Raw genomic sequence first — 26049 nt, 5'->3', positions numbered from 1 at the left:
CATTTCAGGATTTATTTGCAATTTCTTTTTCAATTCAAGTGTTCATTGTGTTATAATATCACCAGATAACAGGATCTTAATCATTTTCATTTTTATTTTTATTTTTACCCGTTTCCATAATCTTCCTTGTAACTGCTTTGATCATTTTTGCTGTTCCAAATCTCATACTGATGATGCTGACTTATGGTTACTATTAGCTTTAGCCATGTTCTTTTTGTTAGCTTCTTTCAAATCTCATATGTTCAGCTGGATGAAGATGAACATTAGCTTTGTTGCGTGGTGGTCCCTCCATGCTTTATTTTGGGGAACTTTGTGTCTTCAATAACAGTGAGAAATTTCACACTAATGACATGTTTGCATGTGGCTATGAGTGTGCGAGTCAGTATTTGCCTGCATCTCTGTGCGTATGTTGTGTGCACATGAAACAGACCGGCCTGTAATCAGATATTTGGGAGAATGACCAGTCACTGGTCCTGGCTGAAAACACTGGAAATTGGCTGTTCTGTTCCCTGGTTACTGGATCAGTTCATGTCTACTAGTAGAGATGTGGAGGACACTGTCATTTAGAGGAAAGGTCTGATTCCCAACACATGCTTTAGTGTCATTTAAGTGGAACTCTTGACCCCAAGTAACTTTTGGAGAGGCCTACAGGTTCACATCCTGTACAGCCTGGACTTTGAGTGATTGCTCAAGGTTCAATAAAGACAGTAAAACAAAACGACTGATTGTGTGTTCTCAGTTCATTCAGATTGTGTTTGTCTGTAATTGTAACTTGAATTAAAATGTTGTTGATATTTAATGCAGAAATTTACTCCTGCAACTGTAAGATTATAGCATTTTTGTACTATTGTTTACAAATGAATTGTATTCAATGTTATATAATTAATTAATGGATTTTTTTTCTCGTAACGATTTAGATAGCGATTTTAATAGTACTCTCTGGACGCACATAACAAAATCCACCTACCAGCACTCCTAAAGATCACTGATTTTCACAGTTTTTCAGAACATTTCCTGGGCTTGGAAGTTTGCCCTTTGGCCAAAATAAATACTTAAAAACTGGAAAGACTAGAATTGGTACCATAACCTTCAACAGTTTATGATGAAGTTAAATAATGCAAAGTGGTCTTTTATTTTTCCTGTAAGGCAGATATTTTGTGTCTTTAACTTCTTGTATTATCATTTTATGCAAGTAGACTGAAGTGAAGTAGATTTTTCAGTATTGTTTCCTTGCCACAGATGTAAGTTCACATACAGTACCAGACAAATGTCACTAAAATGTTTCAGAAGGGAACCCAAGTGGTACACTCGCACTTTCATAATTACATTTAGGAACGTAAGACTTTGTATGTCTGGATTCTCACATTTCTTTTCTCCACTTGCCAGTGTGGACCTGATTGTGCAACTAATACTGCTTCTTGGGTTTTTGGACATGAACACATATTCTTTTCCTTTTTTGTGTCTGTTGGAGGCGATGTTTTCATCAGTAATCATCTGGGGAAACTAGTGAAAATGAACTAGTGAAAACAGAAGGAACTAAAAAACTGGTTTTCCGCTTAACTGGAGGATAAAAAGTAAATTCCATTTGGCTCTCTGCCATTTTGTTAGGATTTTGTTTTATTAGTATGAATTTACGTACATTAGCAGGTTTTGTCTGTAACCTCTGGACTCTGTAGGTCAAAAGTGATGCACGTTTGAGAGAAGGAAGTAATGGAAAGGGAGATGATGTGTGAAAAAGCATGTGATCTGAACTCACATGATATGATAAAGAGATTCCATCTGAGCCTGCAAGACACCACAGTTTCCTTTATTGACTTTATTGAATATCCCTGTATCCGTACACTACAAAGTTTTTGCATCTCTGTGTATGGAGAGAAGCTGTTGAACAGATTAAGTGAAGAACTGCAGCAATATCTCTGCATGACTTGGTTTAAAAAGAGGTACAAAAATATGTACAGGGAGGAGGTAGGGCTTTGACCGGGTCTTGTCACACACTATTTTCACACCAGGGATGTGTATATGTGTTTGGGTGCACAAGTTTGTTTATGTTTATATATCTGTAAATTTGTATGTCTTTTGACGTGTTACAGTACTAGGGTTATTAAAGCAAATACATGTAACAAATTTCTGAAGTGATAGGGCATAAACAGGAAGAAAAAGTGTTGACTGTTAGTTACCAAATAGTGTAAGAGGTGGGATTATGTATATAGCTTATGCTTCTTCCTACTCTTTTTTTCAACATGTAAGTTAATTATGATTTTTATTATTGTTTTGTTTTCCTGTTGTTTTGATTTGTTTGTTCGTGTCTCTTTATTCTCGGTTGTTGTTCTTATACTATACACTTATACATGTTCAAAATAAAGATACAATACACAAATATACAGTTTTACACTGAGTTCACTTTTCTCCTTTGCCCACCAGAGGGCAGTGTAATATATTGGTTGGGCAGACAGGCTATGTGGTAAACGTGAGATAATGTGAGGTGTGTTAGTGTTATTTTTCATTGTAGTTGAAATAATAACATTTATTCATTTCAAAATACTCTATTTGAATTTAATCGCAGTAAAATTAAATGCAATTTTAATGAAATCGCAGAACCTGAGCTTAACCAAGTTTTAGCAAAGTAAATAATAGTTCAGATTTGTTCTTTGTTGCTTTTGTATCAAATCTATTAAATACATTTCTCGGTATTTTCCTTTATATAATGATTTTACAACTTCAGGCTACCAAACATCTCTAGATTCTTATATAAAACAGAGGCTTAAAACTTGACAAAGAAAGAGTGAACTGTTAGATATGATAGCCATGAAAAAGATAAAAACGAGGGAGTCTCAAGGCTGCACAACAGCAGGAATGATCTACACTGCTGAGAAGTATGTCCTTGTGTCATTGGCCTGCACTTGGTGTATGTGTTGCAAATCCAGCGTTTTCCCATCTTCCCCTGCAGGTTCAATCAATACATCTATTTTGGGAGTGGAAATGCGAGCCGCCAGAGAGAGTTCTGAACTCAGTTTAAGTGCTGTTGTTCTTGGGGCAGAAAAATTCCCCACTGTCTGCAAAACCAGGAGCCTAGGCTCATGTAAAATGTGGATTACCACACTTTTCAATGTAACAGTAAATCGTAAATGGTTTCTCCTGTCATGTTTGGGTTTTGTTTTGGGGTTTTTTGTTTGTTTTTTGTTTTTTGGGTCAGGTGGTTCAGGGGGCCTCACCACTGTACCCTCTGAGCCACAGAAGCAACAAAATCTGACATCACACAGACTTTGTACTGGGGTGCTGACAGGGTAGAGACCAGTTAGTGTACCATCTGACTGCATTTGTGTTGTCAGGGACACCTTTACTAGGCGATGTTTAAAGTTCAGGGCTTGTACAAAAACAGCTGGAGAAGTGACTGAATAGGCAAACCCACATGTTGGCCTGGGAAGGCCACACCCAATTAAAAAGTTAATAATCAAGATATAACACGTGGAATTTAATACGTTGATCGTTTAAATAATGCCACTGGGATTAGGGGTGTTTATTTCTCAAACGTCTGTGTAACTGTTTAGCCACTAGCCTCCTCCTCAGAAACTTACATACTCAAACCAGTCATGTGTGACAGGTATCTGACTTTGCACACACCCACAACCTCGTCTTGTTTTAAAACACGTTGTGAAGTTGGTCTGTATTTCCACTAAAAATCAAACCTTTCAAAAAAACATGTTCAAAACATTAAAATCAACCCGATTTTACACACACACACACAACCCTTGGTTTCGAGTATTTTGTGCAGTTGAGTATAAAAGGCACTTAAAAAAGGAGTTAATGCATATAAATGGGTAGATTAAATCCAGTTATTTTGTACACACTGAAGTGACTATCCTCATACTACTTTATTAGTATATTGTGGAGGTCAAATTTAGGTTCAGACTCCCAGTTTCTTATCAACACATTCCAGTAAGGTGATAGATATTCGTGCCTTTGTATGTGTTAATTGAGGGAATGAATCATGAGTTTGTGGCACTCACTGTATACCTATGCGGGAATTACAGTAAAACAAATTCAGTAATAATTCCTGTAAGTGTAAGACAAATAAGTACTGGAAAGTTGTGAGGACCAGTAAACAGCTAATGTCTGCTCTTGTTTTGTTTTTTTACCACAATTGATCATTTCCCTCCTATGGGAATTTTTTTAGCCCTTTTGCTGGAGAAGTTATGTAAGGCATTTCCTCCTTCATATTGTGTGTCAAATCAACCGTGAGACAGCCTGAGAACTGCTTATGTCACAGCATTTTAGCCTACTTTCCAACCTCCCTTATTTATTGGTGTAAATGCTCTCACAAAAAGGGACATTGTCCCCCAGGCCTGGATGCATGGACTGTCCCTGAGAAAGCAGTCTGAGTGTCTGGCCACTTAATCAGCAGATGCCGGTTACATCATTGCTCATCCACTGAGCAGCAAGTAAGAGCTGCCTTTGTTACCTTAGAAGCACTGTAATACTTACTGCGCATTTAGGAATATTGATCCAAGCTTTCCTTTCTTGATGCAGGGAAACAGTAGTAGGAATTAGAGCAGGGCGATATGGCCAAAAATATTTATCACGATATATATTTGAAAATTTGCGATAACGATATAACCGACGATATAATTGATGCGAGACAAAATACAACTCCACAACATTACTAGCGCAAAAAGACAACCTTCCATTTATTTTCACTTAAACAAGAAGCTGGTTTTTATGTACATTAAAGCTTTATAAAAATGTAACAGTGCAAATGCAAATTCCTTGCTGAAAGTTTAACCAAAAGGCATTTCCAGTAGAAATGGGCTGACATATCCTGAGCATAACCATGTATAATATCCACTGAAGTTAAAAAGAGGTGCTTTGCAACATTAAACTGCAGTGTGCAGTACGTATTTTTCGCACCATAAGGTGCACGGGATTATAAGGCACATTAAGCGAAACAAAGCAGTCAGATAAATCAAACTTTATTAAACTCATTCTTCTTGCTTCCTCCACTTCTGTACCATTGATTCATTAATGTTGAATTCTCTGGCAGCTGCTCTATTCCCATGTTGTTGCAGTATATTAATGACTAACCTCGTATTGTGGATGGATTATCTCAGTTGTTCTCCTGACTGAAGTTTGGTCCGTTTACAGTATCCTGCCATGCGATTGCATTTGTCTCTAACCATGAAGAACCTTCACGTTAACTTTTATAAGTGGAAAAGTGTTAGTGTTCGTCCTCCAGCTTCACTGTTTATGTTATGCTAACATAGCTGTGTCGCTAGCGATCACGTAGCACATCATTATATACCAGCTAGCCCAACTTCAGTAACCCTACAAACGTCACTGCTGTTTAGTTTCCTGTCTTCATTTATGTTGGAAGTGATAGCAGAGCTGTACGTTTGATTTTTTTCAGAAATCTCTCCGTCAGAACATGCTATATCATGCTTAGGTAACTAGCGAAACTAGCGAGCTAACTTCCGCTAGCTTCCTGCTAACTTCTAACTCCGTTAAATGTAATAACTTTTGTTTTCATGGATGCCTGGAAGTTAAACTTTATAGTTACACCTGGTAAAGCAGCAATGCTGATCGTTTTATTAAAGATGAAAGAATTTAGACAGTTTTTAACTCTAAGTGATGCTGCAGTGTTGTCTGACCTGAAGTATACGGAGTTTAGGACCCAGATTACTCCCAGATTTAAGAGCATCTTAGTCCGACAAATATGACAATAACAACGGCCACTTGCATGTTCTGCAAAAAAATGTGCTTTGTTGTGTATCTGACGGACAAACACCAAACCAGTTCCACATCACTGAAGTTGCACCATTTTTACAAACCAATTCTGGTTCATCTGTTTCACTCAACAATCGGCCATGTGCGTATGAAAACAAAGGCACTGCGCATGCGCGTTTTACTCCCATTCTATCGCGATATTTCATTTTCCTATCGTTGCCTAACATTATACCGGTATTACCGTGAACGGTATAATATGGCCCAGCCCTAGTAGGAATGCTGGCTGCTTTAGTTTAGGCTGTAGCTGCAGCTCGGAGTGATTTGCATGTAGCATGGGTCCAGCATCATATTTGCAACCACACCCCCTGACAGGAGTTATTTAATTGAAAGAGGTCTAGTTTCTGAAGACTAGAGTAATAAATGTTTGATAATAAGGATGCTGTGGGTTTTTTTTTATGTGACTAACAAATATTTCACTGAAGATGTTTGAGGAGTGAAGGTTTCCCAAGCTTTAAGAATGCTGTAGAAAGTCCTAGATGGTGCTACGTCCTTCCTCTGGTTCAGTATTGAGAAATGAGCTGTGAGCGAGTCGCATTGCTAACTGGGCATCTCTCTTTCTCTTTGATTCTCTCGCACCGTGCACGCTCTGCCTCCCCCTTCCTGCTTTTGCACACCACACCCTTCCCTTGACTCTATTGATCTCATGTGTCGGCACACTGGGGAAGTTACCGGAGGGGGCGGGATCTCATTCTGGTTTCCATGTGTTCACAGTCACACTCAGCTAGTGTTATAAAAACTCTGGCCATCTGCACTCAATTCTGTGGACTTCACTGTTTCTATCACATTTCCAATCACATAAGGTGTTTGAGACCTGATAGCTAGTGTCATTTTCAGTGTAGTATATATTCAGAGGAAATGAATCATTAGAATTAAGGTCAAATGGATTTGAACATGAGGCACCTAAAGCCATTTTCTCCTCCCTTTTACTATTTTTCAGAAACGCTACGATACTTTATTAGTCTTAGAGTACCAGTCGAAAGTTTTAGATCCTATCCATCTTTTATATTCTCGTCAACCCAATAGCACAAATGGAACAGATTAGGGGAAGAATTAAGAGAACAATGGTATTTTAAATGGGTAGCACCACTGAACGACACAGGAAATCATTCCTGCCTGTGGCCATCTCCCTGTACAACGCATCCACTTAACACACTGTTTGCTGCTACAACTACACATGTTTCTTTTCCAAATATTTATTTATAAGTGACTTATGTATGTATGTATGTATGTATATATATGTATATATTGTACTATTCTTAGTTAGCATATTGTCTGTCTTGTCTTAATGTTGGTTTAAAATGGAGCACTGTAACAAAAAATAATTTCCCCCAGGGATCAATAAAGTATTCTGATTCTGATTCTGATTCTGATTCTGATTATTAGCGCTGGTGCTTGACAGCAAGATGTCTGTTGCTTCACACCTGCTGGTTTAACAGGTTCGACAGTTTTTTGTACCTCCAAAAATCTTTGATTGCCACAATCACATCTACAATTACTGTCTGTAATTGTGATGTGAGCATGTCTTTCCTGCCCCTTGACTTGTGTTAGCTTGGATAGAGTCTAGCTGCTGTGACTCAATACAAATGAAGCAATGTGCAGAAACTTTAACTCTCCAATCCTGTACAAGTGCACACAAATGCACTGCTTTGTTTTTCCATTCACTCGTCTGACCACTTGATCCCAAACCAGCTGGATGGGGTTTTACATATAGAGACTTCTGTGCTGATTCTTTTCTTAAAAAAGGCCTGTAGTATGAACCTATGACCAAGATGACGGTCTGTGTAAAGATAGTTTTAAAGTACTCAGCAAAAGTTGGACAGGTTAGGATTAACTGTGGAGACTGCACAAAGGCTCGATGTTCTCCTGTTTCTTAATCCCTGAAAGAAGTTTCTCTATTATGTCTCAATGACCATTCAGTTTTGGTTAAACCTTGGATGATGTACAGCTCACTCTATACAGATATGAGCATCTTTCAGAAATCTGTGTGTTTCCACACATAAGCATATGTGCTAACGCTCTTTAGGGTTATATGTTCACACAGTCTATATACATCTTCAGAACAGCATTGCTGCACACTTGCTGCACATGGGGTTTAAATTATTGCATAGCAAGTGAGGAAATACATGTGTGTCCGTGTGTGTGTGTGTGTGGCAGCTTTGCACTTCCTCTTTGAACAAAGGTGATTGTTTCTGGTGGTTGTTGTGCCTGTGTGTGAGAAAAAGGCTGCATTCCTGGTCAGGGGATCTGCCCTCAGGCATAGAAAGAGCTGCTATATGTGCTCTCACTCACAGATGAGCACTAATGCATGTAGTTTTTCAACCTCAGTGTGTGTGTGTGTGTGTGTTCATGTGCACTGCCCCCCATTGGGCGGGGCAGCAGCGCTCTTCCTTATTTGGGTAGTTGGTGCGGTGGGGGTCGGGGTCACATGGGTGGACAGCAGAATCCTAGCGATAGGAACAAAAACTCAGAAGCAAGACACAGCGTCCTGCCCATGAGGGTAAAGTACACCGGGGAAGTTGGTCTGAACAACAGAAAGCAAACAACGGAGAACAGTAGGAAGAAAGAGAAGAAGAGTGACAGTTGCTGGACAGAGAAAGGAAAAGATTCAGCAGAACAGAGGGGGCGGAGGAGGGCTGCGGGAGATAAGAGTGTGACAAACAGGAGACACTGAGAGGAAGCACAGGGTATAAAAATGCCCACCAACTTCACCGTGGTGCCGGTGAAGGACGGCACCAGAAAGGCAGAAGAGGGGAACGACCAAAATGATGTGCTGAAAGAGGAGGAGGAGGACGCCGCCACAGGTGAGATCACATGTTTTATTTCTCTGTGCCAGGTGGGCAACTGGTGCAAATGAGATCAAATTTACGAGCGAGGCTCAGGCGTCGGAATACATCTTTATCCTTCTGTCGAGACGGTACAGAGGAAGCAGCTCTGGAAAATTCCAGACTTTGTTTACAGTGTCCAGTGGAAGCTGATAATTTTGCTTTATTGCAAGGTTTTTTTTCTGAAAACCTGTTTACAGCTGTGTGTGGGCAGATAATGTGAAGGGATGATTGGGTTTGGGCAAAGGCTTGCTTGTAGCTGTGTGAGATGCCAACTTGCCTCACACGATACTGCCACTCATGGGAGTTTGACATGAATGTGGTTTTTCCTTCTGTCAAAGTCCCTCCTTTTTTCTTTGTTTTTTCATTTTGTTTCACTCCTCAGCTGATGGCTTTTAAGCAGAAGCCCTAAACACAATGAGTTAAATGTTCTTTGATTTAGTTTAACTTTAATTTTTCTGCGTTATGCCATGTAATCCTAGTGTTGGTAACAAATGCAGGGATAGCAGAGCTTCAGTGACTTCAGCATCTGCTGACTTCTCTGTTGGTTACCATTGATGTGCAAACTCCTGCATGAGTCATGACTGAAGACCTCACAGTGAACTCCTTGGTGTTAGAAACAACAGGATAAAAGAACTTTTACACAATGTCCTGACGCCCAGGCATGACACACATTTCCTTGTGGGGCCTGCAGGACCAAGACAGAATAGTCATGAACTTAAATAACACTTTATAATAAATATTTAGTGAAAGCCAACAAATATGTGCCATTTACAGTTGCACATAAACAAAACAGGAACATACTGTAATATTATAGATCTGGTGTCAGAACAACACAACCTGCCTGTGTGTAACACCTCAGAACAATATGTAGAGGTCATGAAGTGCATATTTAACAAACTCCTCTCTGACACTCCATGGTTTTGTTTTTGGGAGTTTTTTTTTTCCAGGCTCTCATTGCCAGTTAAGTTGTTGCTTTTACAGCGCTTCACATGGTGCTGAGCAAATCTGTTCCCGGTGTTTAATTTCTGTTGTGGAGCTACAATTACGGCTGCATGCCGGGTGAGATTTTACAGACTGTGGGAGAGAGAATGGTGTTTCATTGTGATGCTTATACAGGCTCTTGTATCACTTTAGTTTCTCCTGTGCTGGTCTATGTGTATGCAGATCAGCTGTTACTGACAATGGCTGCAGAGTGACAGAGTCGCTCGGTGAGCAGGGCATAGCATGTCAGAGAGATCTCACGCTTGATCTAAAACCACAAAATTATAACTTGAATCGTGGAAGCATCGAGGCCACGCATGTTCCTTTGTTTGCATTGTTTTGAAGTCCAGCCTGCTCAAAGCCACAGGTCCTTTTAAAATAGGCTGAATCATTCCATGAGTCGAACTGTAGACACATTCTTAGCTGTGAGATTTGTTGAGAACATGATGGTGACGGTATGGTTAAATAACAGCAGCAGGCTCCAGACTTTAAAAGCGAGACATATTGGGGGTGTTTCCTTTCCGTGATTTGTTAGGGATGGGTCTCAATAGTGTAGCTCATGTCAGCTCATAAACATATAGTGTGTAAGGAGGACAGAGTGAAATAGCAGTCACTGTTATTGATTATGTTGCTGGCCCGCTTTCCGTTGACTTAGTCAGGGGAGATGAGACCCCACCCTCATGCTGCAATGTCCTGGGCTCAAGTTTTTCTCATTCACTCTGAATTCTCTCTTTGTTCTACTCTCCCTCTCTGTTTCTTGATGTTCGAATCTCCTGTTCCCTCCTGGAATTAAAGCTTTACTCATAAACAAGGTGTGCTTCTTATACACGCACTGGGCACTGAAAACGTAAAGGAAATATGTGTCAAAAATGTGTCAAGAGTGAAATGGAAACGTTTCATTCCTCCCAGGTAAAGCTAACTAGTGTAGCCAAAGTGAACCAGCTCAGCCCCTTAGGCCTTAGTAAGGTGGTACATCCTTTCCATCTTGTATTTGCAATTAAGCTTTCCTTAGAAGACACAAGATTTATTTATTTTTAAAATCGCTTTAGTAGGTCTGGTGTTGATGTGGAGTAAAACTGTCTTGTTGTCTTTTTTTTCCAGAACAATGTTATTTAAAAAAAGTAATGACACGACTTGACGTAGCTGTACTACAATAATATTCTGACCTATTCCGTATTAACCGAGTCTCTCATGTGCTTCCACGTGTTGAAGCACAATTGTTATAAGGGCAATTGAGTCTTGCCCTTATAACATTCTTCCGTTCATTTAATTGTTTTTGCGCAGGAGATGTCAGCATGTGTGATTGGGTTTAACTAAAGTCTGTGTTTGGCCCAAGCACCAACCCCTGGACCTGAATAATGAAGCCACTGTGGAGGTACCAAAAAGTGCATTCACCCTTGTGGCCAGTTAGCCTCCCCAGATTCCCGTATTAAAATGTCTGTGGGGGAAAGTTTGCCCCTCGACAACAGCTGTATGGGGGATGAACTTTTTTTGTAAGTTGTGCTTTTGGATACAGGTAATGATTAAAGTTGAGGGCTTGGCTGCTTCAGCTCCAGAATCAAACCATGAAATTCTCCTTGCTGCTGCCCTCTCACGAGAGTATGATAAACCTGAAGTCCATCAGATAAACCTAAGGTCTGTTTGAAGACGATTTTTCGCAAAAATGTAGCATGTTCGGTGTGTATATACAAGTTAAATGACTGAATTTTCCAATTGTTTTTTGTTTGGTGTGTAAATACCTTTACAGGGAGTGCAGAATTATTAGGCAAGTTGTATTTTTGAGGAATAATTTTATTATTGAACAACAACCATGTTCTCAATGAACCCAAAAAACTCATTAATATCAAAGCTGAATGTTTTTGGAAGTAGTTTTTAGTTTGTTTTTAGTTTTAGCTATTTTAGGGGGATATCTGTGTGTGCAGGTGACTATTACTGTGCATAATTATTAGGCAACTTAACAAAAAACAAATATATACCCATTTCAATTATTTATTTTTACCAGTGAAACCAATATAACATCTCCACATTCACAAATATACATTTCTGACATTCAAAAACAAAACAAAAACAAATCAGCGACCAATATAGCCACCTTTCTTTGCAAGGACACTCAAAAGCCTGCCATCCATGGATTCTGTCAGTGTTTTGATCTGTTCACCATCAACATTGCGTGCAGCAGCAACCACAGCCTCCCAGACACTGTTCAGAGAGGTGTACTGTTTTCCCTCCTTGTAAATCTCACATTTGATGATGGACCAGAGGTTCTCAATGGGGTTCAGATCAGGTGAACAAGGTGGCCATGTCATTAGTTTTTCTTCTTTTATACCCTTTCTTGCCAGCCACGCTGTGGAGTACTTGGACGCGTGTGATGGAGCATTGTCCTGCATGAAAATCATGTTTTTCTTGAAGGATGCAGACTTCTTCCTGTACCACTGCTTGAAGAAGGTGTCTTCCAGAAACTGGCAGTAGGACTGGGAGTTGAGCTTGACTCCATCCTCAACCCGAAAAGGCCCCACAAGCTCATCTTTGATGATACCAGCCCAAACCAGTACTCCACCTCCACCTTGCTGGCGTCTGAGTCGGACTGGAGCTCTCTGCCCTTTACCAATCCAGCCACGGGCCCATCCATCTGGCCCATCAAGACTCCCTCTCATTTCATCGGTCCATAAAACCTTAGAAAAACCAGTCTTGAGATATTTCTTGGCCCAGTCTTGACGTTTCAGCTTGTGTGTCTTGTTCAGTGGTGGTCGTCTTTCAGCCTTTCTTACCTTGGCCATGTCTCTGAGTATTGCACACCTTGTGCTTTTGGGCACTCCAGTGATGTTGCAGCTCTGAAATATGGCCAAACTGGTGGCAAGTGGCATCTTGGCAGCTGCCCGCTTGACTTTTCTCAGTTCATGGGCAGTTATTTTGCGCCTTGGTTTTTCCACACGCTTCTTGCGACCCTGTTGACTATTTTGAATGAAACGCTTGATTGTTCGATGATCACGCTTCAGAAGCTTTGCAATTTTGAGACTGCTGCATCCCTCTGCAAGATATCTCACTATTTTTGAATTTTCTGAGCCTGTCAAGTCCTTCTTTTGACCCATTTTGCCAAAGGAAAGGACGTTGCCTAATAATTATGCACACCTGATATAGGGTGTTGATGTCATTAGACCACACCCCTTCTCATTACAGAGATGCACATCACCTAATATGCTTAATTGGTAGTAGGCTTTCGAGCCTATACAGCTTGGAGTAAGACAACATGCATGAAGAGGATGATGTGGACAAAATACTCATTTGCCTAATAATTCTGCACTCCCTGTATTCAGATCGCAGACTCCAAAAATAATTGGTGATGTGATTGTGGCTATATACTGAGTCCTGTAGCCAGTTTGTCATAGTTTTCGAAAACATCTGTCTTACTGTAGACTTTATTTTTCAGTGACGATATTTTTTTTAAATTAAAATGTCATCTGGAACAAGCAAATTAGGTAGATTTTAGGATCTGTTATGAGCTTCAGGTTACCTTGTATCATGCTGAAAAGGTCTTAACTTAGATGACTAAATCACAGGTACATGTATGTAACTTTCCCTGCTGAACAGGTTATACAGTATTGAACAGAACACAGCGTTCCAGAAGGGAATGAGCTCAGGCTCTGTGGGAGTGGGTGGAGTGGGACTCTGAGTGAGCGTATGTAGTCAAGTATTCTGTGGGAGTTGAGCGGTGTGGCTTTGTAGTGAAATGCAAACCTCAGTTTTCGTTATGCTAAGTTGGGTTATCAGATTTGGGACAAAGCCCCACCTTGTAATTAAGTAACAGGGTGGATGTGGGATGTAGCTCATGGCTCCAGTAGTAATAGTAGTAGAAGTGCAAGTGGTGGGTGTTTGGACCCAGTCTTAAATCACTTGCTTTCAAAGCTGCTATGGTAAAATCCAGCCTTACTTCTGTTTTGTTCAAGCTAAACAGGTGATTATACCAAATGCCTGGGGTTACTGCCTCTGTCCGTTGGTCTGCTTGCCCATCTGTCCCAGACATGTGTTTCCTGTTTATTTCCAAGCAGGTCTGGTTCTTTTTAAAGCTGTACGTGGCAGTCTGTATTTTTGTCTCTAATTATATTGTTAACTCTTTAATTTGCCATACTTGCATACTACCTGCTAGCCGCACTGGAAGCAGCACATATAATATGCTTTAAAGAGACTCTCAAACAAGTACATTGTAATGACTGAGTGATGCGGTTGGAATAGTTGTATCTTAAGCTGCTAAGACATGCACCATAGCTGTAAAATCTTTTAGATATTATGTGTCATGGTCCTGGGCCATGTGGGCCCAGTATTCTTAGTTCCTTGTATTTTTGTATTTCGTTCCTTATTTAGGCCATGTTTTCTGAGTTGCCCTGTTGTGTTGTTCCCTAAGTGTTTTCCCTTCATGGCTTTTACCCCCTGTGTGCCCCTCTGTGTATCTGTGAGCCCTCGTCTCTCCTTATGTTTTATTCCATGTTTCCCCTGCCCTTTATGTCTAAGTTCTCCCCGTGCTCTCTCTCCCCCCTGTGTGCCCTCTATGTATTTATGAGCCCTCGTCTCCCTTTGTGGTTGTTTCATGTTTCCCCAGCCCGTTATGTCTGTGTTTTCCCCGTGCTCTCTCTCCTCCTGTCTGAACCTCTGTGCCTGTACATGTCATGTTCAGTTCACCCCGCCCTGTCTCGTTATGATTATCAGTATCACCTGTGTTCCCCGTGTGTGCCCACTTTCCTCGTTTACCCTCTGTGTATTTCTGTCTGAGTCTCCCTCTGTTCGGCGTCGCGTTCTCCCTCATGTTGTGTGTTATTCTCCCCGTGGTTCGGTTCCTTGTACATCTCATGCTTTAGTTTTCCCAGTTTTAGTTTATTTTGTATTGCTTCTCGTGGCCAGCAATAAAGCTGTGTTTTTGAGTTTATCCCCGTGTCTGTGAATCTGCATCTTGGGTCCTTCTCCTGCCTGCCACACAACGTATCATGACATTATGTGACACAATATATGAGGACAAAATGTCCAGTGCATGTAATGTCCATTTGCAGTGATTTTGGCACAGCACAAGCAAAATAGTCAGATTTTACTAACAGTCTAATCTGTTGATGTGTTCTGAATTTTTCATCACAGCCTGTTAAATGCAGAGTTGATCTCTGAATATTACAGGGCTGTAGTAAAATCTGCTTCTTGTCAAGTTATTCTAGATTTATACAAGTTTGATAAATCAAGAATATGATTGAGGTATGTTTAAAGATGTCTGTTGTCGTATTGCCAGCCTTTAGAGTTTTCATAAATTAATTTGAGAATAATTGAGATAAATGATTGAGAATGGGAATTTTATTTTGGTCATAGAAATCCTAAATAATGAATTGGATAAGCGGTGCACGTACTGTATAAAGATGGTAAGATTTTTTCATTTTATTGGCTATGGGGCAAGTTAGCGTGATGCTGCAATCACAGTGTGATAAGTGCTCTAATTTATACAGCAGGATGCAACCAGTTCATTTCAACAATAATCTGCATTCTACCAGGAGCAGCACAGATTAGCGGCTCAAAACCAGCAAACACGATAAAGGAGCACTAAACAAAATATTACAGAGTAAGCACATGTCTTGAGTATGTTTAAGGCCTAGATTGTACTCTAATGGATGGGGAAATCTATGTTACTTGGACCTGAGCAAACTCTAGCAGACTTGCGAATGCGTAAAGTATAATCCCGATTTAGAAGTAAGGCAGTTCTGGTTAAACTCGACTTCCATTGAGGCTGAAGGACAATCAGGGGAACTTTTGTTTTAATCATTGCTAGAGGCAATTTGAGATCTACAGGACTGGGACTCCGAATTATTTCACACCTGTAGTTTTTAGTCCGTTTAAGTCAAACTTCTTCCTGCGTGGTGTGGTTCATTTGTGCAGATGTGAACACAGTAATTGGACTCTGGTACACACCAAAACATCCACACTGAGATGCTTTGGAAGAGGCGGTCTTGGTGTGGTTCCAAATTCAATTCAGTTTTATTTATATAGCGCGAAATCACAACAACAGTCGCCTCAAGGTGCTTTATATAGATCCTACAATAATGGTTCCAAATGAATTCCACTGCGATTCGCTTGTAGTGTCATGTGATCTGACCTCGATCCGAACCAACTACCATGTGTATGTTGTAAGTTTGAGCTAAAAAACTTCCCTGTAGCCTTGTATGCTTTGTATTCTGGGATGCTGCAAGGTACTATGGATGTATGAAGGTCTAAATGGGCTAACAGCTAGCCATTAAATGAACATAAATTCTCCCGTGTTCTCCAATCCAATGATCGGACTCAGTGTTCTCACGTGGTTTGTGGTAACATGTTTTGGGTTTGTTGGAGCTGGAATTGTTCTCTTTGTGAAAACAAACCAAACAACAGGGGAAAGTTAAAAGTTTACAAACTCATCAACTGATTTGAACCAGAGTAAATGAACTATAGGCTATACTGCTGCAAATACCTGACTCCATCGTGGCCTATTGCTGCTCATCCACACGCCTGGTTCTCTTGGATGTTTTTTCCTAATAAAAGGGACTTTTGTCTTCCCACTTTTGCCACATGCTTGCTGATTGTTCGGTTTTTTTTTCTGTTATTGTAGGGTCTTTACTAGAGGTGGGAATCACCATACACCCCACGATACGATATTATCACAATACTTAACTCACGATACGATATTATTGCGATTTTTTTAATATATTTTTGCAATATTCTGGGTATTGCAATACGATATTTTGTGATTTATCACATATTTTTTCTACTGCAGATTTTGTCCATAAAGGTAAACTTTATCAATATTCATTGTATCTAATAATAAAGTCTCACACTCAGTCTTTCTCTCATGTCAGTCAGTTTTATTGCTGACAAAGTGAACGGTTTGTATAACAGTCTAGTAACCAACTTAACTGAACGTAACTATCTGGTACAATTATAGCTTAAAACAAAATATAATTTTACATTAAATAAAAAAGTTTTAAATTTAAATAAAATAAAACATTTCTTAAATTAAAATAAGTAAACTGTCCTGTTTGTTGCTGCCCTAAAAAGTTAAACACATTTGGACAGTGAAGCAATGTCAGCATTCTTGCTCAGAAAAAGGAGCTGATCAACATGCTCTGAAGTGAGAGTGCTCCGTTTTGCTGTGACGATGTCTCCAGCGGTTGAGAAGACTCTTTCAGCCGAGACACTAGTACCTGGGATACAAAGGTATCTCTTTGCCAGCGTGGCCAGGATTTCCACCAGCTTAGTGGGTCTTCTGTGAGTGCCAGTGATGTGACCTCCTGGTATCTTTTCACCTCCTCCTCAGCTGTGGCAGATAATGATTTTGGTGCGGCTCCAACATCACCATAAGTCTGACCAAGCAAGTCTGTTAACCCACAAGACTTCCTCATCTTGGCTGGTATGAGAGGGGGTCTGGGATTTTGTTCAGTCTCGTCAGGTTTCTCATGATGTTCATGGGCTTCTGGCTCACAGATGGGCTGCTGCCTCTTTTCTTCCTGTAGAAAACCCACACACATACAGAGAGAGAGAGAAAATAAATATTTCATATCTTTTAGTATGCAGTAATATGTTAGCAAATTATAATTAATGTATTTAATTGCTAAATAGAATATTACCAATATGACAAAAAAATCACAGATCTACTAATATTGTAAGTAAGTTATTTAAATTATAACACCAGAATGTTTGCTTACCTGAAGGGTTATAGCCTCAGCAACCACTCTGGCATAGGTTTCCTGTCTTTCCTCCAGTGACAGGAACGGCAGGGTTTTAAAGCGCGGGTCGAGAGCTGATGCTGTGTAGAGGGTGTTCCTCTCGACTGTGCTGGCATATCTCTTCTTAAGATCTTGACTGATACTTTGCTTGATGTTTCTGACCAGCGCTGTGTCACCAATGTTGTCTTGGGTGTCGTGCAACAGCTGTGCTAGCAGCGGTGCTACGAGAGACAGAGTAGGATTCTTTTCCTCAGACATCACAGTAGTCACGACTTGCATTGACTTCAAGGCCCGGACAATTTCTTCAGTGTTCCCAATATCCGTCTCGTTTAGAGTAAAGATATCTGTGCTACTCTTTCTGACTTCGGGAGACAGCAGCGCTGCACAAATCGCAGGTTGTTGTTCAAGGAAACGCTGGAGCATGTCATAAGCACTGTTCCATCTCGTGCAGACGTCGGTCTTGAGCTTGTGAGTCGGGAGCTGTAACATTTTCTGTTTTTGCTCCAGAGCGTGGTTTGCCACTGTGCTTCTATTGAAAAACCCAGTTATGCGCCGCACTCTCCCCAAGACCCTGGCTACTGCAGGCAGGTTTAAGGCTCGTTGTGATGCCAGATTGAGTGTATGGGCGAAACACTTCACATGCAGGTATCCCGCTAGCTGAGTGGCAATTGTCATATTAGAAGCATTGTCGGTGACAACCACCAGATTTTTGTCGGCAATCCCCCATTCCTGTGGTGTATTTTGCAGGAGATTTGCAATGTTCGCTCCGGTGTGACTTTCATGTAATGTTCGAGTTTGGAGAACGTAAGACAGCAGTTGCCAGTCCGCTGTGAGATAATGAGCTGTTATAGTCACATATGAATCCACAGCCCGCGAGGTCCATGCGTCGCAAGTTAATGCAACCCTTTCTGCTGTGCTCAAACTTTCCTCAACTTTATGCTTCACATGTAGAGATTGGGTACGGCTGTGTCTGCGAAAAAACGTCGTAATGGTATCACATACCTGGGTTCCAGCGTCTTGATCATGTAAGAAAAGCCCTCGTTTTCCACAATGTTGTAAGGACGCAGGTCTTTGCAGATGAAGTACGTGATAGATTGTGTTATTTTCTTAGCTCGCTCTGAATTGGGAGATAGCTTTGCTAAGCTAAGAGTGTCCAGCGTTGGTTGATTTTTCAGTGGAGCTGATTTAGAGCTAGCTTTCCCGTCCGCGGTTAATGCTATTTTTGGATGGTGCCGTGTAAGATGGGCCCTCATGTTCGTAGTATTCCCAGAGTACTTTATTTTCATACGACACACCTTGCAAATCCCGTGTGTCATATCCATCTCATTTGTTCCATCCTTGTTAAAAAATCCAAAGTACGTCCAGACGTTTGATTTAAACGCAGATGGCGCTTTCCTGATCTCTTTTTCTTCCTCCATCTTTGTTTGATCAATTTTCCCATGTGCTGACCTAACCTCTGCTGACCTCACTAGAGAAAAAGCTCAACCGCACCATCTGGTGGACTGGAAGTTTTTGGAACAAAATATCGATGTCTGCTGTCCCTGTATCGATACATTATTAGCAAACAAAATATCGCAATACTACGCAGTATCGATTTTTTCCCCCACCCCTAGTCTTTACAGTATAAAGCATCTTGAGGCGACTGTTGCAGTAAGTTTGTGCTATATAAACTGAATTGAACCGAAAAGTTCCGGTACGTTCTGCTTCCTTTCATCAAAAATGACAGTGTTAATAACAGAGTTAATTCAGGCTTTGCTCTAAACACTGTTGTTGAGCACTGACTCAATATGTTCCTTTTTCTCCTAAAAACTTGACTTTGAGGTATGTTTCCCCAGTTGTTCTTGTTTGCATGACCTGCATGAAACAACACGGTAAGAGGACGCCGGTGTGACGTAAGAAGCTCGATGTGTAGTCTGTCTTCTGTAAATTGTAGTTTAAACATGGAAAACAACCAGCATGATGTTTTAAGGAGTCTAGTGTAAGTGTGGTCAGATTGTGAGCACACTGCATTTTACTTTCCCTAAGGCCTTTTCAGTTCTGCTTCACACCTTTCTTTGACCTCATGATATTTTAGGAGGAAAAGTGGTTAGAAAAAAGACAGAGGAGGTGATTTTTCTTTTCTTCTTTCTTCTCTTATGTGGCATGAACACACCTGGTTCTGCTCTCATTTTTGGAAACTGTACATTACTATAGTGCAAAGTATGTGTACAGCTAAACTACACAATGTTTGTCTTAGCCCCATGACTTTGTCCTGATGTTCCCATCAAAACAACCAGTCACTGTTTACACACTGTATGCATTTCCACCCTAAATTTGGATGATGAAAAAAAATAAATAGTAAAAACAAATCTCTTGACAATAGAAACTCTTATGATTGTTTTCTTGGAATTATCTCCACCTTAAAGGTGGTTTGGGAATACTTTCTGGAGCATCCATAGACGATCACCCACGAGCAGCTGTTTAATATAAATGTAAAAACTATATAAAGTTTACTGATTTTGTACAAATGTGTGGAAGTGAAGGTAACAATAGCATGTTTTCTGTGCGTATACTAAAGACAATGTTGAGATTATCAAACATAACAACTTAAAAGAATCCATTTGGGCCATATATATATGAAGAAAAATATCCTACATAAAACACACATGCAACATTATGACCAGAGGATCACATTGTCTGTAATAGGACAGCTTCCATAGCTCTTTTGAGTGTATGAAAGAGTGAACCACTAATATATGTTCATTCTTTTATGTATGTTGAGCACTCGAGCCAAATGGAAAATTTCATTCTGCTGATTATCCAGACAGTCCTACTCTCCGACTACTGCCCTCCATTTCCGTCTCAGATATCTTGTCCTCACCAGTTCTCTACTCTAAATATGGTACCTCAGATAAGTCCTAATAAGCATGCACAAGTTAAATGCCCATTTTCTCCTCTATCTACTGTTGCTATCAGCTATAGTAGCTTTTATTTGCATAAGCCTGGGTAGGGGAACTCCAGGCCACAAGGGCCAGTGTCCTCCAGTTTTTAGATATCACCCTGGATCAATACACCTGATTCAAACGATTAGTTCATTACCAGGCTTCTGGAGAACTTCAAGATATATTGAGGACGTAATTTAGCCTTATAAATAAGCTGTGTTGGATCAAGGACACATCTAAAATCTTCAGGACACTGGCCCTTGATGCCTTGAGTTCACCATCCCTGGCATAAGCGCTTAGCCTTCACAAACATGGTACATTTTAGAGAATGGAATCACCAGACACCCTACAATAGGATATTTTCACAGTACTTAACTCATAATAAATTATGTCCTCAAAGTTGAACTTAATCAGTATCTGTTTTATCCAGAAAGATAAAGCTATCTCACTTCAGTTATGTCATTTATGAGATTGTCAAGCACACCAATACTGTCACTAAAGCCTGTCATCAATGTTGCCATAAGACAGAGTCAGTCTCCTGTCAGGTTGGGATTGAATAGGGTCAGGTTGGCAATTTCATGCAATCCGTTTCTGATAATACAGCAATTAACTGTAAGAAAAGCACATAGCTGTTGTTGTCTACATAAACAGTTTTGCTGGAATATAACCAGAGTACAGCCAGTTGAGTTGTGCTCATTAACAATGTCATCACACCGCATGAGTGTATCTGTCTGCATTTATAACATTTATTTGCAAATCTTTAATGTCTTTGAGAGTGACGGCAGTTGGTGCAAGTCGGACTGCAACTGTTTGCAGAACGGTTGCACTAATTTTTTTCCAGCTTGTTTTCAGTTAGGAGGTAGATTTATCAAGCATAGTGTTGGGTTTTATTTATTTTTGGTTGAGATGATTTAATGTAAGTTTATTCAGCTACTATGACCTCTACTGTTCATATTCCCATGGTATTTTAATTTATTTAATGAAATAAATAAACACCCTTAATGAATTCCTCCAGCTACGTATCTAGGGCTGCACGATTAATCGTTAGAAAATCGCGATCTCGATTCATACTTATGTGCGATCTCATTTCCAAATGACAACGATTTAAAAAAAAAAAAAAAAAAAAAAAAAAAAGACGATGACGACGATTGTACCGCATTTTGATCTGGGACGTAATACAGAAGCTGTGCCGTGTGATGCTAAAATTAGCAGGGAAAAAACAACGGAGAGCACGTCAGGGATGACGAGAAAGTGACAGGAGAAAATCCGTTCCGGTCAACCACCCAAACATCAATAACGGGAACCTTATACAGCGCCTCCCTATACCCGTCGAACTCCCGCAGGCACAAAGAAATTACGGAGGCTATTACTTATCACCTGACCAAAGATATGGCTCCCATCAACACTGTGCAAAACGAGGGATTTAGGAAAATGATCAACACCCTAGACAAACGCTACACAGTGCGTTTCTATTGTTGCACTACCTGCTCTATACATGCTGTGTCGAGCAACGGTGGAGACGGAATTTCAAGCAGTACAACATTTTGCGCCAACGACAAAACGTGAGACATTTGTTGTTTTTATGTTTATTTATTGTTTTTATATTTATTGTTTTTATGTTCAGTCTCAACTGTTACGAAGTTGATGTGCAGTTAATAAGTGCAATAAATATTTATACTGGAAAAGAAAATCGTGAGAGAATCGTGATCTCAATTCTAAGCCAAAAAATCGTGATTCTCATTTTATGCAAAATCGTGCAGCCCTATACGTATCAGTGTGTCATGTTTACAACCGTTACACTGCTCTTACAGTGACATCCAACCAAAAAGTCAACTTTACATGATGTTTAAATCCAGTATTTACCGACTTTTTTTTATTTTTCCAACCAATCTTGTGAGCTTTGGCACATTTTTACTGGCAAACCATTTTTCATGTGCTTACATTCTGCAGATTATGGGTGTGCACCACTATGACTTTCATGTTCCTAGCTCAAACAGACCAATAAACATGAAAGAAATGCTTTGGTAAAGGTCTGGTTAGAGTCCAGCCACATTTGAACAGCTCCCAGAGTGCTCCCTCTTGGGCGTGTGGGTTTCTCACAATAACTATTAAGTAATTTTGGGTCGCTATTGATTTGACATTGTTTCCATTATCAAATGCGTTAGGCAGCTGCAAACTGCCTGCTTTTCTGTTACTATCAGTGTGGAGTAAATCTCTGCTGACTAATTGTTTCATTACTAACTGTTTACCAGATACATGGTGGAAACAAACCAAGAATTATCTGAAGTGGCAAATTGAAGTCATAAAAGTGGGCTTCCATTTTTTATTAAAAATATTGCAAAGCCTAAAAACATTTGGTAACCTCATAAAAGATGTGTATGTGTGTTTGACATTACGTGAAAGGTGCCTATTTGTGTACCTTTAAAGATACCGTTTCTCTGTGTTGGTGATGTAGCATCACCTTCCTTGCAAGTAATGGATGCTCACCAAACACATTTTGACATAGTACATAAAATATCCTTTCATATTAACAGCCTTTTGTTGTTTAAATGTCTACCATTATCCCCCATATTGAACATTCTCATATTCTAGGAACCAGATGCTGGCAGTAGAACAACCATTTAATATTCTTGTAAATCACCTTGGTTACATTTAAAGTGGCCTTAGGAGGATATTAGAGAGGATTTTGTGGCTCTAGATGAAATCCCAGAATGTCTTACCAATTGCATTTACAGTTTCTCATGTACACGTCCACCTTCAAGCACATGCTGTTTGCTTCATATTGTGAGACAGTGACACCATCTGGAGAAGAGTGGACTTGATCATTTGTACCTTTCATCAGGAGAGGATGGTTGGCACGGACTATGTGACTGACTGTGACAGTAGCATCTGATTTTTCTAACTGCTGTATTTAATCACCACAAAGTCAGTGTCTGTAAGCTATGTGTGAAATACAGTGTGCATGTAAACCAGCCAACACGTGAACAGTTATCTATTCCAGTAACTGTTTGAAGTGACAGGTTGTGTCTAAGTGCTTCTAACGCTAAAACAGAATACCTGTATTTGGGGAATATGTGATTGAAACATCTTTTAAGCTTGCCCATTATGGTCAGTGTTGACTTTTAAGTCTACTGTTTATTCCAACTGTTTTTATCCGTAGTGTGATTTTGTTATTTAATGGCTTCTAAGGTGTCCTTCAGTGTTTTGAAAAGTGACTAAAAAAAGGTATTACTACTACATACTGGGGAGAGTATTAACAGAAATTAAAAATTAAAAAAAATAACCAACATGGACAAGATTACGTCAGCCCTCCTACAGTAGTACTATCATTTGATTTTGTTCTTGTCCATAAAAGAACAATAGTTATGAAAAATTTTGCAGATCAAGGATGAAAACAAATGTAAATGCTTGGGTTTTAGAAAAATGCAGATACACGGTTGAAGTCTTTAGCGTTAAGGAGAGCCCTCACAGAAAGGTTTGCACATCATTTGTGTAGCTGTTGGTTGGTTACTAATTGATGTTCCCAGCTCTGTTTGCTTTTGTAACCCTGTGAAGTATTTAACACCCTGTCATTTGTCAACAGGATCGTCTGCTGTCATTGGTCATTGCTTGACAGTTGAGAAAAGTTTAATTCGGGATCTGCTGACTTCACATCACAGATGGTCATTTAGGCTTTTTTAGCTTAAAGCTTTAAGTTTGGACAGCGCTCTATAGTCTTCTCTGTGTATAATGCGACACGTTCACACATTCTGTCCTTCGTGTCCATCCTTTGTGTTGCCCAGCAGAGCAGTTTGTTTACCTGACAGGTTTAGAGGCTTAGAATATAACACGGAGACACTTAAACGCACGCACGCACGCACGCACGCACGCACGCACGCACGCACGCACACACACACACACACACACACACACACACACACACACACACACACACACACACACACACACACACACAAAGTAACAGCATCCATCTGATATCAAACCAAGTGGAGCTTGATACGACCAAAATCTTCTTACTGTGTGATTTGATAGCCTCTCTTTAAGCTCTGCTTTGCCAGTTTAATGACGCTGACAGCAGATGTTCAGTTTTGTCTGCTGAAAGATGACTGAACTCTGCTTGTAACAGCGAGGAAGTCTACGTGTTTTTTTTCTGTCCTTTTAAGTTGTTATTCACAAACTGCTCCTTAAACTGGTGTATTGTAGTTGTCCCTGGCTGATGACTCTACATTGATCCTCTGCAGGTAATCTGACCAGCAGTTAACGTATACGAGGCTGGCAAGCAACACTGATCTGATTCTTACTGATTCATCTGAATGTGGCTAGACAGCACAAGTAGACCTTCACTTTGCCTGCTGACTTTAAAGCCATATCTTCCTCAACTCTGGGGCCTCAACTGACTTCTGTTTTATAAAAAGTTCAGGATTAGCCTAATCTGGTTAAGTGATTAGTGCCCATTTCACATGCTCTTGTACAAAGAGATTAATGGGCAGTCAGTACAAAGGAAGACAGCAGGGTTCTAGGTTGACCGGGCTTCAAGGTAATAGCTGGGGCAGAGCTGTTTCTGCCATTGTCTGTCCGGTTTGTGGGGCTGTAGCACACCTTTGACTCTTTCCAGCTGATGTCTAGCTTAACCTGATCTTAGATTAAGTATGCATCAGGGTTTTAATAGTTTTGCAATTTTCATTAGTTTTTATTTTTATTTAGTTTTGACTTCAGATTTTTAATTTTATATCAGTTTTAATTAGTTTTTACCAATTGTTTGCTAGTTTAGTTTAGTTTTTATTTTTTTTGAAAATCCTTAGTTTCAGTTTAGTTTTGATTAGTTTCAGTTATAGTTTTAGTCGTGTTTGCAATAATTAAGTGTAACAAAATCCCAGTTTCATCATATCAGTCATTCTCTTCTGCTTATCCTTGGGTATGTTGCTATTCCAGCTACCATACCCTGCACCCTGCACAGGTCGCCTGTCTGTCGCAGGGCTAACACGCAGAGACAGACAACTCACATTCCCACCTATGGGTTCTTTAAATAAATAAATAAATAAATTAGGGCAGATGAACAACCATTGATACCAGGCAACTATAAAATGTATATCTTGGCCCCAATGAGACTATTAACTCTTCAGTGTTCGTAACTTTGGTTCAAGTGAATTGATAAACTTTTTGAAGGCAATTGACTCACACAGTTGTGTAGATATCCCAGTCCTGTTGTCTTGGGATGCATCACGCTGCCTTGCCTGGGGTTAGCTTCTATTTTCTGGGGATGAGGGTTGAGTGTGCTCCCTTACCTTCTCAAGGTAAGCTAGGTTAGCCTTCTTGTGTGAGCTTTTCAAGTGCACTTTAAGGTTTGTGGGATTTTTTTCCCTTGAGAAATGTCCCTCATAATTTGTCTCTTTCCACTACAAGACACTTGCTTCATCCAAAACACAGTCATATTCAAAGTAATCCCAAATTGGACTCTGGCGCTTTCTCCCCACTTTTCCTGACATGATTCTGCGCGTGGACGGAGCAGCAACACAGACGACTCGACTAACATACTGCCACCTGCTGGCATAATGAGACAGCAAGAAATAAATCTGGAAACTAAACTTCATTTTCACCCTTGACTATTGTATGACACACACACATCAACGAAAACTAAACACATTTTTGCTATAAATTCAGTTAATTTTAGTTAGTTTTGTGAACACTCATTACAGTTTTAGTTAGTTTTCCTTTTTTTGTTTTTATTTTTATTTCCGTTAACGAAAATGTTTTTTCACTTCTTGTTTTCGTTATTTCGTTAGTTTTCGTTAACGATAATAACCTTGGTATGCATGACAC

General features: G+C 40.0%; 1 protein-coding gene across 4 annotated transcripts in view; it reads left to right on the top strand.

Moving 5' to 3' along the window:
- The window catches only part of slc12a7b (solute carrier family 12 member 7b), an 83218-nt gene that overhangs the window by 14189 nt on the left and 42980 nt on the right, over positions 1 to 26049 (top strand). The window contains exon 1 of one of the 4 annotated variants that reach the window (XM_080865042.1): positions 8209 to 8579. The exons of the other annotated variants lie outside the window; for them this stretch is intronic. Coding sequence (XP_080721168.1) covers positions 8471 to 8579 — 109 coding nt within the window. The 5' untranslated portion in view covers positions 8209 to 8470. Of the gene's footprint in view, positions 1 to 8208; positions 8580 to 26049 lie in introns of those variants that run through there. 4 annotated transcript variants of the gene reach the window in all.

Source organism: Rhamphochromis sp. 'chilingali', assembly GCF_963969265.1.
Source record: "Rhamphochromis sp. 'chilingali' genome assembly, chromosome: 18".
NCBI lineage: Eukaryota > Metazoa > Chordata > Actinopteri > Cichliformes > Cichlidae > Rhamphochromis > Rhamphochromis sp. 'chilingali'.
This window is presented reverse-complemented; position numbering and strand designations above follow the sequence as displayed.